Source organism: Ursus arctos, unplaced genomic scaffold (assembly GCF_023065955.2).
Source record: "Ursus arctos isolate Adak ecotype North America unplaced genomic scaffold, UrsArc2.0 scaffold_16, whole genome shotgun sequence".
Lineage (NCBI taxonomy): Eukaryota > Metazoa > Chordata > Mammalia > Carnivora > Ursidae > Ursus > Ursus arctos.
Window position 1 is genome coordinate 43,089,978 of NW_026622830.1, and position 16,057 is coordinate 43,106,034.

General features: G+C 45.6%; 1 protein-coding gene across 5 annotated transcripts in view; it reads left to right on the forward strand.

Moving 5' to 3' along the window:
• RIN2 (Ras and Rab interactor 2) overlaps nucleotides 1–16,057 on the forward strand; it is a 238,662-nt gene that overhangs the window by 210,057 nt on the left and 12,548 nt on the right. For all 5 annotated transcript variants that reach the window (XM_026502950.4, XM_026502951.4, XM_026502957.4 and 2 more), the window contains one exon: nucleotides 2,758–3,897. In XM_026502950.4, the coding sequence (XP_026358735.1) occupies nucleotides 2,758–3,897 (1,140 nt within the window). The remainder of the gene's footprint in view (nucleotides 1–2,757; nucleotides 3,898–16,057) is intronic.

Genomic DNA, 16,057 nt, shown 5'->3' on the forward strand with positions numbered 1-16,057 from the left:
ACATACAGTTCACCCAATTTCACTTCCTTGTCCCATTGCCCTCAGGAATTATGTGGGTTTAACTTTTGGAGGCGGGGGGAGCTTTCCCCCTAGATTGAAAGGGGAGATTCTCTTAAGAATTTTAGGGCTTCAGTCTTACAAAAGATTAATAACCAGGCCATTGTATTGGAATGGAAATTTGAGATGCTGAAATGCAAGTACCAGGGCTCCTAGGACCTCTGAGAAGCCTGGAGATAGATTCAGACTCCCTTTTCAAACTTAGATTGCTTCAAAAGAATTGCTACATATGTCTGAAGCCTGTCTGATGGGCAATTAGGTAGTGGGATTGGGAAACTAATTCCTGGTAAAAATACCAGGGTAGGATAAATGTCTCTGCTGAAAAGTTACGCCATCTCTTGCAGTGGAGTTTCAGACACCTTTGGAGAGAGTTTAAGACATTTCTTGAATTTAAGTGAATGTAACTAACTGGATCGCAGGCCTCCTGAAGACTTGCACCAGGTCTGTTTTCGCTGCTGACCTCCATCCGCAAAACTCCTGGTTCCGTGGTCAATGTGCAGTGCCTACTTCATGCTGGGGATGAAGGACTGAACTGTCATGGTCAGCATTTATGTCCTGCAAAGCTAAATGCAAAAATACCTTGTTCTAGTGGCCACTGACCGGAAGCAAATGAGGTCTAATTAATACATACTCAATTTATAATTGTCAGTGTACACACTGTTCATTTTGTGAAGACACAGCACTTTCTACAACTCTACTTCATTTATTTGTCCTTCCAACAAATGTTTCTGGAGGATCTGCTATGTGACAGGCTCCACACCAAGGGGTCAAAAGTTAATAGTGTCCGTCCCTCCCCTCCCCCACCACCCAGGTCTATAGTCCATATGGGAGAATACATACGTGGGAGCTAAATGTACTAAACCTTATAAAGTCTGGGAGTGGTGGCAGTAGAAGCCTAAGATGGACCCAAACGTGGTGGGAGCCATTCCACCCAGACCTACACTTGGGCAAGAGAAATGCATATATGGCGAGCCAGTGTGTAATCTCAAATTTTCTGGTAGCCCCATTAAAGAAAATTAAAAAGACACAGGTGAAATTAATTTTCAGAATTTATTTTATTTAATGTAATAGATCTGAAATATTTTGACATAGAAGCAATATTTTTAAAAGTATTAATGCAATAAAAGCAATATTTTAAAGGCATTCATGAGATATTTTCCATTCTTTTTTTTTTTTTAAGATTTTATTTATTTATTTAACAGAGATAGAGACAGCCAGCGAGAGAGGGAACACAAGCAGGGGGAGTGGGAGAGGAAGAAGCAGGCTCATAGCAGAGGAGCCTGATGTGGGGCTCGATCCCATAACGCCAGGATCACGCCCTGAGCCGAAGGCAGACGCTTAACCGCTGTGCCACCCAGGCGCCCCTCCATTCTTTTTATTTTTTATACCAAGTGTTTGAATCCAGTATGTATTTTATCCTTACAACACATCTCTCTACTGGCATTAAATTTTCATCAGAAACACGTGACCTGTATTTAGATTTCATTAAATTTACAGTTGAAAAACTACATTCACATAACATACCCTAGTTTCAAAACTACTTAAAAGTTTGCCAGTAATCGAATTGCCCATCTATTTTTAAATTTAATTGACATGAAACGAAATTTAAAATCAAATGCTTCTGTTGCAATGCCTGGATTTTAAGCGCTCAATGGCTCTCGTCGATTTGGACAGCACAGAGCCAGAGAGAAGGAAAGGAAGGGCAAGAGGAAGCAGGTGACACTATCTGTAATGTTTAGGACACACAGAGGACGGGACAATGGCTCCCAATGCCAGCCTCCCCGTTGTCCCCCATGATCAACCATTCTGGGCCCATAGAAAAGAAACGCATTTTAGGCAAACGCAACAAGGCAAAGCTATAGAGAGAGAATAAACCTAATCCAAATGGAAATCACAACAGACATCACCATCACCATCTCCCACAATTTGCGTGGAAACCCAAGCCCTGTGTGTAGGTAACATAGGGCCTTTAGCTGCAGTAAGCAATGTGCACTGCTCCAAAGAGTATTGAGTGCATGTGGCCATAGTAAGGAGGGCTTGGATTTAGGGAGTATGGGCAGCTAACCACTAAGATAAATGGTTGAACTTGCACTTAGCATTTGCATAGGTCTGCTGTCCTTTTTTTCTGCTGATGGGTTCCATGAGTGTATTTTTCCTCCTTTGGGGTTTTAATGCTGAACGCGCGTAAAACCCCAAGTGGATTGTGTAACATCCCCCAAGCCCAGCTGCTGGTCCGGCCCATTAAAGGGGAACTGCCAGGTCCTCTGGAGGGCACCTCCAGGAGAAGTGGCTTGGAAAGGGTGGCTTGCTTTGCGAGTAAGCTCAGTTTTTGTAAAGCAAGTCTGGGAGCCCCATGGCCTTTTCCAGGCTTATCCTGTAACAATTCCAGTCCTTTCCTCACCTGTGCAAAGGCTGGGCTGGCTTTGTATGTTGGCCAAGCCACTTCTCAGAGGCTTTGAAGGTGAAAAGCCCCTGGAGCCTTCCTGTGAGCCCACAGTTGGGCCTGGCAGCACTTCTACCCTTTCCAGTAAGGGAATGCAGTTAAAGCAAAAAAGAAAAAGAAAAAAAAAAACACCCAAGTGTGGCGCCTCCCCCTTCAAAGACGTGTGTTGTCATGCAAGTGTGCTCTTTTTAATTTGTGAAGGAATGGCCCGAGAGTACTGTATTTACATTCTTGTGTTCACTGATAATGACTTTCAGATTTTTGGAGCTCTCCAGCTGACAACAAACCCCCAAACCCTCCACCTCCCCATAGGCCTCTCTCCTCAGACGGTGTTTGTCCTGCCTCTCGTCAGCTCTGCCTTATAAATGGAGTGCATTCTATAAAAACCAGGACGCCTTCGGAGCTGGAGTGCAGCCAGACCAACGGAGCCCTGTGTTTTATTAATCCTCTTTTCTTGAAAGTGCACAGCCAGGACCTCAGTGGAGGCCTGAAACGGCCCTGCACAAGGACTCCCAACGCGAATGGCACCGAGAGGCCTCGGTCCCCCCCACCCAGGCCCCCGCCACCCGCTATTAATAGTCTCCACACAAGCCCTCAGCTGTCCAGGACTGAAACCCGGGCGAGCATGCCAGAAACAGTCAACCATAACAAACATGGGAACGTAGCTCTGCTTGGAACGAAACCAACCCCCATCCCTCCACCCCGGCTGAAGAAGCAGGCTTCTTTTCTCGAGGCGGAAGGCAGCGCAAAGACCTTGACCGGCGGCCGGCCTCCTCCCGGCCAGGAGCCGGAGCCGGAGGAGCCGGAGCCGGGCACAGCTGGCAGGCCAGGTGGGGCCCCGCCTGCGGAGGCCCCGCGGGATTGCACAAGGAGCGCCGGCCCTGAATCACGGCCCCCGTGGCATGGAGGCAGACAGAGGCTGAGCGACATGAGCATTTCCACTTCCTCCTCCGACTCGCTGGAGTTCGACCGCAGCATGCCCCTGTTTGGCTACGAGGCGGACACCAACAGCAGCCTGGAGGACTGCGAAGAAGAGAGTGACCAGGAGACCATGGCCCCCCCCATCAAGTCCAAAAAGAAGAGGAACAGCTCCTTCGTGCTGCCCAAGCTCGTCAAGTCCCAGCTGCGCAAGATGAGTGGGGTGTTCAGCTCCTTCATGACCCCCGAGAAGCGCATGGTCAGGAGGATCGCAGAGCTATCCCGGGACAAGTGCACCTATTTCGGCTGCCTGGTGCAGGACTACGTGAGCTTTCTGCAGGAGAACAAGGAGTGCCACGTGTCCAGCACCGACATGCTGCAGACCATCCGGCAGTTCATGACCCAGGTGAAGAACTATTTGGCTCAGAGCTCAGAGCTGGACCCCCCCATCGAGTCACTGATCCCCGAAGACCAAATCGGTAAGTCCCCACTTGGCCTTTTTTTTCCTTTTAAACACAAAGAGTCCCATAACCTTGTAGAACAGTGCATCATCCCGTGGCAGTTCTCTTGGCTGAAGTTTTCTCTGGAGTTCAAAACAACAACACACTCCATGCCCTCCACCCATTGGAATGGCACCGTAGCTTCTCAAAGCAGCCCTCACCTTAGACCTGACTCCCCTTGCAAGTGTTTTGGGGAGCCATGGATGGGAACCCCAGAATGGTACTATTAAGGGGTAAAGTTTGCCTTCTGAGGGTCTGGGGGCCCACCTGATTTTGGGCTGTGTGTGTGACATAGCCGTAGCCTGTTTCCCCGCAGTGCGTCTCTGCAGGCGGTGCATGAATAGAAAGGTATTTGTGCTGTCTTCTGGGAGGGTGTTTTCCTCTGCTTCGTTTGGGAAGGACACCTTTCACTGAGGGACGGTGTGCTTCGCAAGAGTGCAGCCATCACGGGTGTGCAGCTGGATTTCGTTTCCATAGTGACCACACCTGTGTGACAAGTGACAGCTCAGTAACCACAACAGACCCACATCCAGAAGCTCCCTGGGACCACCACCCTGTCCCCCTTCTACCAAAAGGGTAACCGCCCTGCTGGCTTCTGATGCCACAGAATTCCTTAAGCAACATGGTTTTGGAGTAAGCAAAAAGAAAAAAAAAAAGAAAAGACAAGTTTATTTTGTGTACCTTTCAAATAAGTAACATATTTGGAGGTCACATGAAAGGTGTTTTCTCCAAAGTCAGGGGAAATATTTTCTTTATAACCTCATTGAAGGGCTGAATTGTTAATAGTTTCTTTGGCCAAGGAAAATTTGAATTTGGCAGGGCATCTTTTTTTCCAGGGCAAGAGTGTTGCAAGGATTTTTTTTTTCTTTAAATTTCAGAAGGTTGACTCTAAAAGGCTAATTTCAGGGACCTCATTCACTGGGCAGCCACAGCTGAAAGAGCTACCAAATATTTCCAGGCAGTTCATAAAGCTAAACCCAGATTTCTTCTTTCTGATTGGGTCTGTTTGTTGAAAGTAGTAAACACTATGTGGTAGAGAGTTGTCTCTCTCTCTTCTTCTCTCCCACCCTCCCTCCCTTCCTCTCTCTCTCTCTCTCTGTCTCTTTCTCCTTTAAGTAAGTTTCAGCAGCTCTTTGATTTTCTCACAAAGGAATCAAAGCCTTGTTTGTTTTCTCGTGGTTTAAGCCTGGTTGACGGGGCGGGGTTAGAGCCGGGTGTTGCTGAGGAGAGAAACTGGAAGGAATGTGCCCTTGTGGTGTGCTTGGAACTGAAAAAGGTTTCTAGGGGAAGGCGGAATAGCCACCCAGGCTATCCTGTCCTCTGTCCCGCCACAGCCTGCCCCTCAGGGGAGACCAGCTCACTTGCCATATGCACAGGGGTGCTGAACGGTGGAAGAAGCTTCCTCTGGGGGAGCCCAATGCGGGGAGCCAGGCGCGCGCTGATGTCAGCACCAAGCTATGTGGCCACAGCGCCAACCAGCCCACAGAGACAAGGGTCCCGAGGGAACAAGAGCCTTCCCTGCCTTCCCTGCTGAGACCAGAGTGCTGTTCCCTGGGAGGCTCTTCTGCCAGCTACTTTTGAAGTGAAGTTCAGATATGCTATTCGTACTCAGCACAAGGGCTCATTTTCTCCAAAAACAAACATACACTTTGCTGCACTGGAGAGATGCGGCTTTTAATCTAAGGTCATGACAAGAAGGGACGTTGACATTTCTGGAGCCTCTCCTGTGAGCCAGGGTTCTGTCCAAGTGATGTCAGCGGGGCCTGGCCTCACCCCTGTGAAGCAGGCACGGCCATCCCCTGTGGGGTGCAGAACACAGGGCTTGGCCAGGTGAAGCCCTCTGTCCCCAGGCCACACCAGCTAGGAACTAGCAGGTGCAGCATTTGGAAGAGTAGCTCACCCTTTGTTGAGGCTGCTCAGGCTATAATTCTGTATGGAGGTGTGGGTGTGGCCAACTAAGTGTTGCCCCACTTTTTTATTGGCTTGTTTGTTTTGGTTTTTTAAACTTTTGCATGAGAACAGGCACCTCATCACATGTTCCTTCCCGCATGAAAGCATCATTCTGTGTTGGAAGTACAATGAATGCGCTGGACTTTTGAAATTAAGAGGAAGGTGAACCAGAGCTGAGGTCACCTGAGAAACTCAACACTTGCCCAAATGGAAAGAAAGAGGTGACCCTAATGATCAGAAAACTGATCCCCTTCAATGTGTAAGTCACTCAGTAGGACTCTGACAAAAAATTGGACTTAGTCTAATTGTCTGTGTTTTCCATATTCATGAGTGAAGTGCTCACTAGTTTACTACAGACTGGTTAATACAGTCACTCCTTTGAGCCTCATAACCAACTGAAGGTTGGTACATTTATGTAGATATTGCTCATGTTTTGCAAATTCAAGAACAGAGGCCAAGACATAAAAAGTGACTTGCAGAGGGTTTCACTGCTGATAAGTAGGGGAGCTTGGATTCAACCCAGATCTTTTCTCAGTTGTTTGCATATTCCTACCATATCTCACTTCCTGGGAGGAAGTAATTCACTTTTAATGAGTTCACTTTGAATGCCATCTCCGGAATACCAAGCCTCAAGTTTGTTCTGAACAGGTGTCTGCTAATGCTCCTAAGGCTTTTCAAGAATGCCAGTCTAGTCCTGTCCTTTCCCACAACTTCTGAAGGTGATAGCTCTGAACCAGGAGGTGGGAATTTACATTTAAAGCCTGCATTTACAGATGTCCATCCTGAAATCCAGGAAGATGGAGGAGGCATTTCACTAGCTTAACCATGTAGACTTAGAGCTGTCATTCAAATGTGAAAAATGACCGTATGAACACATACATGTCTACATTTAGTATCTGGAGATGGTGCTGATCTGTCTTCTTCAGAGAGTGGTTCTTCAGGTGTCTAGAGAAAAGCCAATGAAAGCACCAAGCAGCTCTCACTCACTGCCACTTTATCTACATACTCTTGTCATAGCCCTTTCGGTCAGCACTTTCTAGGTGAGTGTAAAATGATAAATAGCCAATCTCAAAAATAAATTAAAAAATTAAAAAATATAAAATAAATATAAAAAATATTAAAATAAAAAAATATATTAAAAAAAAAAAACTTCCACTCTAAATGGTTGTATCCTAGTATGGAGAATTTACATTCTGTTTAGACTACCCTTTAAAGCACTGTCACCCAAAAGCCCTGCCATTTCAAGGGTCTTGAATAAATATTAGTTGATTGACATCAGCTTCACTCTCTGGTTGAAGAATGAAGCCAGTGGGTCTAAGACATGGTGAGTTCCCAGGTGAGTCAAGCCCCCTATTCCTTCCAGGGCCACATATTGTTTCCCTTCTGGAGAGCTCTCCATGTACATGGACAAACAGATGCTTTAACAAAAACTGTACACACTTTCAGGTCCTAGGAGAAAGTCCTGGGATCAGTAGCTTTATCAGCAGTGAGGTATACTCATGACTGGTGTGTCCTACCCTGTAAAGTAGGGACAGGGTGTGACATTACTCATTATTCTATCATGTGTTCCTCTTTGGTGAGCTTGCCCAGCATACCAGTCTTTCTCCAGTCTTTTTCAACCAATGGGAGAGATTAGTTAGAAATTTCTGATGGTGAAATCTCCACTCTGCAGAACTCGTTGCTTTTTTGTGGTCGATGTTTTGATTTTATTCAAGCAAAAGAATTTTTATTTCTGATCTGACGTTAATCTTGGGAAATCCCTCTGTTTCCAAGGTTTGTTTCAAGAAAAACAAAATTTCTCCAACTCCAAAAATCTTAGTCATCCTAAATTTTCTATTTCGTTCAAACAGCCCACCACAGACTGTCGGCAACAATAGAAGAAAGCCAAGTGTTTGTATCCCTAAAAGTTGATAGTAAAAAAAGCAGGACAGTAGTGTTCTGCTTTATTTAATTGGTGTATGCTAAAATATGTATTTTCTCTGAAGAACATTTTAATTATGTAAAGAAAAGGTATCTTTAAACTCAATTCCTATTCATGTGATTTTTTTTTAAATAGAGAAACAATACTGAAAAGTGGTTAGACACCAGAGAGCATACATAGCACGAATAAGAAAGGGGGTTTGAAGTGACTCCCTAGGAGTTAAACAATTACAACTACTTTACTTCCTTAAGCTTCAATATCTAGTGTGACTTGTGTTTTAATTTTTATTTCAAGTTTGGTTCAAGCCCTTGAGTAATTATCTGTTCTTTTTTAGATTAAGGGTCATTCTGAGAGATGTGACCAGAGCGGCATATTGGTGCCAAGATGAGATTAGAACCTCAAATCTGACTTCTGATCTAGACCGTGTGATCATAACACCTGCAAGGAGGGAATGTCCTTGTACAGTTAGCAAAGGGTAGAGATAAAGGAGAAAGATTGACCTCTTGCAAGATATAAAGAGAATGCTTATATTAGTTTTGAAAATTAGTTTAAATGGAAGACCCCAGCAGGAAGCATCTCTTTTTTTTCCCATGGGACATCATTTGTTGTACAGTTTTTGCCTTGGGACATCAAAAATTGGGTTAATTATATCAACTAAAAGAAGGGTCACAACCCTGGAGTTTAGGATCTCTGTTAGGAGTCCCCAACTCCATGATACTCTGTGCAAGGAAATGGGTAGCTCAGTAATTCAGAGAAAGAGAGCCCTTGCTAACAAGGTGGGAACTGGGATGGCATCACAAAATAAGGCTCATGGAGATGTCTGTGCTAGTGTTCTCTGACTATATCCTGAGAATCTTCTATCTCAAGAGAGAGATCAGCACCTGCTGGGCAGGAAACATCACCAGGCAAAAGAGGAATCTTAACAGCAATTGAGAGCATGAGCAGGGAGACATTTGAAAGTCAATGTTGATTGAAATGGAGGCATCAGAATCTTTTTAAGAGTTGGACACGTCTTCCTCTACTCTACTTCCGCCAGTAGAATGGCCCCGATTGGCTGTCTTACCTGTAGATGAAGCCCTCACCATCCAGAGACCCACCCCTAGGCTTGCCTTGCTCCCTCAGTCTGTCTACAGGCCAGGGCAGGAACACCCCCACCTTACCTCTCAAGGACAATGTCCACTTTGGAGACCCTCACTTACTGGCCAGAGTCGGGGGCTTCTTTTAGAAACCAGAAGTCTTAGCCCGCCCATCTGTCAAATCCAAGAGTATGTGTTAAATGCATACTGTGTTTTTAATAGAAGCAAGTCAAAGTCCCCATAATCCCTCACTGGTGTGTGGTTCTTGATGGTTTACAGAGCAATTTTATGCATAGAAGCCCCTTAAATCCCCTTAATGCCTTGGGGGGAGTCCCCTTATCCTTATTTTTAGAGATGAGGAAACAAAAGCTTAGTGAGGTCAAGCCCGGGTGCAAATGGGACTGAACCAAATCATGTAGTGGGCTTTTCACACTACCCAGAGCGGCTATACTGTCTTTCTGGGCCATTTTATGAGGAGGAAGACTGCAGTGGCGAAGTCATTGTACCAGAGGGGCCTGCTTCTCATTGATGTTGTTACCCTGACTCTCCAAGTTCTGCTCTGTAAAATGCTGGCTCTTCCCTCCACCCCCTCAGTACTCTGCAGAAGCAGGACTCTGAGCACTGCCCACAACCAGGAGATGAGGCTAGACTTCAGCTCCGCCTCCCCGAGGCCAGAGGAGCTGCAGAAATTAATTAGAATTTTTCTGTAAGGAAGATTGGGCTCTTTTCCACTGCATTGTTGTTGTTGTTGTTAATATTTATTTATTTATTTATTTATTTATTTATTTGAGAGAGAGAGAGAGCCGGGGTAGAGGGAGACAGAAAGGGAGAGAGAATCTCCAGCACACGCCCCACTGTGCACAGAGCCCAATGCGGGGCTGGATCCCAGGACCCTGACATCATGACCTGAGCCCAGACCAAGAGTTGGATGCTTAACCGACTGAGCCACCCAAGTGCCCCCTCCACTGCTTTGGTTTTTACCAGCCTTTACTAGAAGGTCCTGAAATCAGTCTGACAGATCCTGTACATAAACTATGATGAGAATATAACCTATACTTTCCATAATGCCTTTCCTCGAAGCCCAGCAAAATGAACAAAAATACGCGTGAGTCATCCCCTAGTGCTTGCCATCTTTATTTTGGGATCTTCCTCTAAATGATGAAGTGCCCTGTGTTATTTATGGGCCAAAGCATGCATTGCTTACAAAACATAAAGCAAACCCGGTTACAGGACATCCCTGCGGTGACAGGAGACTTCAGGGATGGGGTGACTGCCCCACACCTGGGGGATGGCTTCATTGCCAGAGTCTCGCTTCCTGTATTCTGCAGGGGTAAGGAGAAGAAACATAATTTTCATGTAGCCACCCAAAGGAAGCGTTTTCAGTTCAATTCAGAAGTCACTTTTGGAGCCCATGCTACCTGTGGGCCTCTAGCTGGGGACTGCAGCTGGCTCAGGTGAGCACCCCCAGGTCTGGTGTTCTGAGGAGAGAGGTCTAGTTTGCTCTATGCTACGGCAGAGGTCACAGAGAACACCAGGCACCCAGGGAGTGGGGAGGAGGCGGGCAGGTAAGGCTGCATGGGAATCCATGTTGGGAAAAGCAAGGAGCCCACCAGCCACAGGGAACAGCATGTGGAAAGGTGCAGAGGCACAGAGGGGCCACAGTACTGTTGCCTTCAGTGAGAACATGGGTTGCTTCTTCATGAGGATATGGAGCAAAGAAGGGAGAGCAAAGCAGGGGGGCACCCCCAGAAGCTGTCTTTAGGGTGCTGGGAAGCATTTTAGAAAAATCACTCCAGGCAGAGTAAGAGTCAAACTCTTTAACAATCTCTGTAGCCTAGGTGCCAACCAATCAAATCAGACACTGGCCATAAACACCTGCAGGCCAATGTGACAAGCCCAGAGGCCAGGGGCGTGGGGTAGAGAGACACAGAGCAGGGACAGCAGTGTGACCCCGGCCTTCCTAATCAGTAGACCAAAAATTGTCAGCGATGAACCGAATCCACCTTTCATCTCTCACACTTTCTCATCCCAAGTGGGGCTGGGGTCTCCACCTCTCAGATGGAGAGAAAGACACACCACTGCCCAAGTGCTCAGCTCATCTGGGCGTCTGAGCTGTTAGACGGGGACAGAATGGGGCTGTGACAAAACCGTGGCAAGTTCGGGGCAGGAAAACCAGAGGGCCAGACTGCAGATCTGCTGTCTTTGTACCTGTGGGTGGGAGGGGCTGAGGAGAGTAAGAGGGCGCAAGGGAGAAAGATGTACAGGAAGCCAGGCGGCTTTTCAATTAATTTATCAAAGCACTTTCAGTTCCCATTTCCAACCAAGTAAACCACAGTTAACACAGAAGAAAACAAAACCAAGCAGGTCTGAATCATTAAACCTGGAGTCCCTATCCCGAGGTATGCACCCGGCATTCGAAAGGAACAGGGGAGCCAGTGATTCTTGCCCGTTGACTAGGCGACAGGTGCATAGAAAGTGCTCACCACGTGGGATCTCACCTGATGTTCCCAACAATCCCACTGGGAAGCTGTGAATGATCCCATTTTATAGATGAGGAAGCTGAAGCCTAGAAAGGTCATCTTCTTCCCTCAAGGTCGCAAAGTAGAAAATGGCTCATGTGGACTTCACATGTAACCTGAGACCTGCTTGAACACCAGGCGGTCCGCTTTTTAGGGGTAGTTGGTACAGAGGATTAGCAAAGTTCTGCTGTGGCTGCCTGGGTGTCCCATCCCAGCTCTGCTAAGATGGGATGGATAAATTTCTGAGCTGGAAGGCAGGAGCGTGTGGTGGTTCAGAGTACATGCTCAGGCGGTACCGTTGGGTTTGAAATCCCAGCTCTGCTACTGATGAGCTGTGTGTGCTTGGTCATGTGTCTTAACATCTCTGTGCCTCCGTTTCTTCATATGTTACATGAACTAGACGCCATTGTGTCTGCCCCACTGATACTCACCTGTTTGATTCCCAACTGCTGGTGCCTAAGACATTTTGCCTGATGTTTCACGTGCCACCAGAGGTCTTGTCCTGGGCAGATGGAATGGCTGGGAAACGAATGCCCTCTCTTCTCTCCTGGAACCTTAAGGGAGCAGGTGTATAAATACCCCTTGAGGCATGCTGTACACTGTGTGTTGGACTTCCCACAGGGTTGAGCTGGTTGAGCTCCAGCTGCCTCCAGTAATAACTGGCTTTGTAGAGCACACAATGTTGCCTGCCTTCTCTCCCATCTCACTCCCTCGTCTGCTACCGGTGCTTCCTGGGCTCACCTTCCAAATGAACTACTCACACCTGAGTCCTTGTCTCAAGGTTGGCTTCTGGAAGAACCCAGGCTAAAACAAATAGGGATTATGTACTCGTTTCGGTCAAGGGTGGTGTAAATTCTAAATCTGTGTGAAGTGCGTAGCAGTGCTTGGAACACACCGGCACCCAGGCAGTGTCAGTTCCAATCCTTAATCCAATTAAGCAGTCAAAGGAAGAGAGGTTAGCGCATAAAGAAAACACCCAGCTCGTTTCGCTGTTCTCGTCCAGAGGGAGGCCCTTGTGCTGTCTGACTTGGCAGCAGCAGCGATAGGCTTGCAGCGCGTCTGCGCCACCTGGGAGAGTCATTGGACTTCTAAGCTGCGTGTGCCCCTGCACAACGAGGATGGCCCTAGTGCCCGCTTCCCACCGCTGAAATGAGGGTTAACATACAGGGGCGGGGGTCATTTGTAGAATCCCCTTGGGATAAGAACTGCTCAGAGGAAGCCCAACAGATTGTAGCGATTACCCAGGTGTAACTTCACCATTTGAAATTTCAAACATTAGCTTTGATTTCTGTCGCTTTCCTTTAAAAAAACAAAACAAAACAAAAAAAAACAAAAAGACAAAAAAAAAAACCCAAAAAAAACACAGAATGCCAGAACTCAAATAAACCGAGAGGCCATGCGACCTCATCTTTTATGTTTGTCAACTAACTTTAGGTTGCAGCCTGTACATTTTGGACATTATGTCGCTGAGATTCTGGGTACTGTTAGACTCTCCCGGAGAATGGCCATTATTATTCTGTTTTGTTTTGGCCATCACTCAGGGTGCTAGTTCCACCTTGCCTTCCTTGGGCAATGAGGCGGATGGCAGTTCAGAAGTTCGAGGCAATGACAGAGAGGTGAAGCGACTTGGCCAAAGCCACTTAGAAAGACAGAGCCGGGCTGGCTGCCAGGCTGCCTGTTCCTAATGTTCTTTCAAAGACACGCGCCTTCTCTGGACTTCACCTTAACCTTCCAGGCTCTCACTTCCCCCTAGGCAGCAGTGGATAAGCAGAAAATACTCCAGCTGATTGCATGAGCCAGTCTTGTGATGGTTCCCTGTCTGAACTCGGACTTTCTCTGGTATCTGTGCTGTCGGTCAGAGTGAAGCAACAGAGACGGGGCTTCTGTCTTCCATTCCTGATAAGGAGTGACTGCTTCACAGCACCAGAGGCCAGCACATTGGACGTTTCTATACATCACTACATCAGGTCTCAGTAAGGCAAGGAGCACCTAAGCCTTTGCCATGCCCTTCACCATTTCCCCCTTGCACATGAGCCTTGGGAACAATGGGTAGGATCTATCTAAATATTTTCAGAAAATTTGCTTCCAGGTTTCGTCATTCAGCTAACATTTGGTTTCGAAAATTTAAAACATTGTAGTTTAAACAGTTCTCTAGTATTTTCATGTCCTTTGTATGTTTGTTTGTTTGTGGATAAGTGCAATTGACACGACCAGATTCCTTGGGTTGGGATCCTGGCTCGCCTTCTTGCTAGCTCTGTGGCATTGATCTCCTTGGGTTTGTTTCCTCATCTAGAAAATGAAAAACATAATAATCCTCCCCCCATGGGGTTTGTTTGAGTATTTGAAGAGTCGGTGTATATAAGGTGTCTAGAATAGTATCATTGTTCTTACAGTTTAGAAGATTTTGTTTTCTTGGACTTTGAGCAACCACAGATAGTAGAAAACAGCAGGTAGTAGTAATTTATAAGAAATGTGACCCATCTGTTCTTTCTTCTTTTTTTCTTTTCTGGGCTAGTCCACATTCTGAAAGATCTTCTGTTCCTTTTGTTTCCCCAAATCATTTTTCCCTCTTGCTTTGTGAGCAGAATCTGTTTTTCCTATTGGGAAGAACCAAATGGGTTCCAAATCCCTGTTATTTGAGCTTTATTTTTTTTTCTATTCTTATGCTTATTAAGGATTTCAGGAGGGCAGAGTTTAGGAGCAAAGTTCTAGAAAATAATGCAAAGAGAACAGTCTTATTTCTAAATTATGACTTTTAAAAAGTATACTTAAAAAAAAATCTAACACTGGTCTTTTGTTTTGTTTTCATTTTGGATTTTAAGAGAATGGGCAGTTGGCAATGGATCTCAGGTTTTAACCATCCTAACAAAAGATTTCTGCAGCACCATTGCTGAGGGTGCGAATCTGTGGCACAAAGACCAGCGTCCCTTCCCTGGTGGCAAAGATGAGTTGCATGAGGGTCCCTGGCTCACTGGTAATGGGCTTTCTACCCTTGCGCCCCAGGAACAGCACAAAACCTTATGTTGATGGTTTGTGCTACGTTCTGGCTCAGAGATGACCGGGCTCACCTGAGGTTAAAAGTTGCTCTTGGGGTTCAAGGTGAAAATCTCAAACTGGTCTCGAGTTGTTTTCCGTTGGTTTGATTTATGCAGAATTATTGTAACTTATATTCATAAAGTGTGCAAATCTTAACTGCTCAGCTTGACAGATGTTCACATATGAGCACACACAGGGAGCCCCCACTCAGATCCACATATAGAACATCTCCATCTCCCCAGAAGGGTCCTCCCACAGCCTCATTTATTCCTAGGGGTGACTGCTGTCCTGACTTCTGTCATCACAGATTCAATTGTGCCTGCTTTTGAACTTTATATAAATGAAGTGCTAAAGGAGATACTCTTCTATGTCTGGCTTTTTTCACGCAGCGTTGTATCTATGAGATTCATCCCATTGCGTCTGGAGCAGCAGGGTGCTCTTTTTCAGGGAATAAATCTTCCATCGTCTAATTCCATTTTCTGAATTCCATTCTACGAATATATTCTTGTCTCCATTCTATTGGGATGGGCCTTTGGATGGTTTCCAGTTTGGGGCAATTATGAATCACACCGCTATTCATGTTCATGTACAGTCCTAATTAATGATTCGCATGACTTCTGCCCCCCTTGGTGACCGCATTCTAACAGGGTAGTGGTCACTTATAACCATGAATGGGGCTTGTGTGACCTTTAGATAGAGAGGAATAAACCAGCGAATGTTTGTAAAGCGCCTTGAACTAGAGAATTAAGAGATCATTTATTTCGGAAAGCAGTGTGCTTGTGTAAAATAGTTGTGCAGCCTCAAGCAAGCCATTAGACATCTCCCAATCTCTGCCTCCTCTTTTGTAAAATGACATTAGTATTTTGCAAAAATAAGAGAGTTGTAAGAATTAGATGAGCTAATAAATAATAAAATAAAGCACTTGGAGCCTAGTCCAGCTGAAAGCTCAGTGTTAATCGCTATCATTGGTTTTTCAATGTAATGATCATTTAGGGTAAAGTCAAAGATGCTATAACATCACACAGGTTTATTAACACAACAGAACCAATATAGACCAAGTATTTTGTTTCAATGCCAGATGTCAAGTGAAAATGTTGTTCTGTTTTTCTTCTTACTTTATAACCTCTTTTGCTTAAACCTTGACTTCTATAGCTATATAAAGCTCTAAATTTAAGCAAAGATCTCCTGGATATAGAGGCAGAGGAAAAAAAACAAAACAAAACAAAACTTGGGCTGGAGAAGCAGATCATTGTGGGGTCAGCATTAACTTTGGCATGAGTTTTAATTCTCGGTTATGGGAAAACTGTTTTTGGTGTTTGTGCATCCAGCTTAGATTTCTCTTTGTTCCTGCCTTTTAATAATAGGTGGCAATTTGGATGCATTATGATATGATCCAACGTCAGGAATTCCCAAGGCCAGAGAGATAACTCAACTTTTTCCAGTTTTATAAGGAAGCAGATCCATGGGCTTCCAAAATGGAATCACATTAAAGTCTCATAGATGAGGTCTGGCTACCCGGGTAGTCTTGATTGAGAACAGACAAACATTGGAAAGCTGATGTTGAAAAAGCAGAGAGATTATGATTATATAAGGCATCTTCAATCTGGATCTCCAGATTTATGGTCACTTTACTGTCA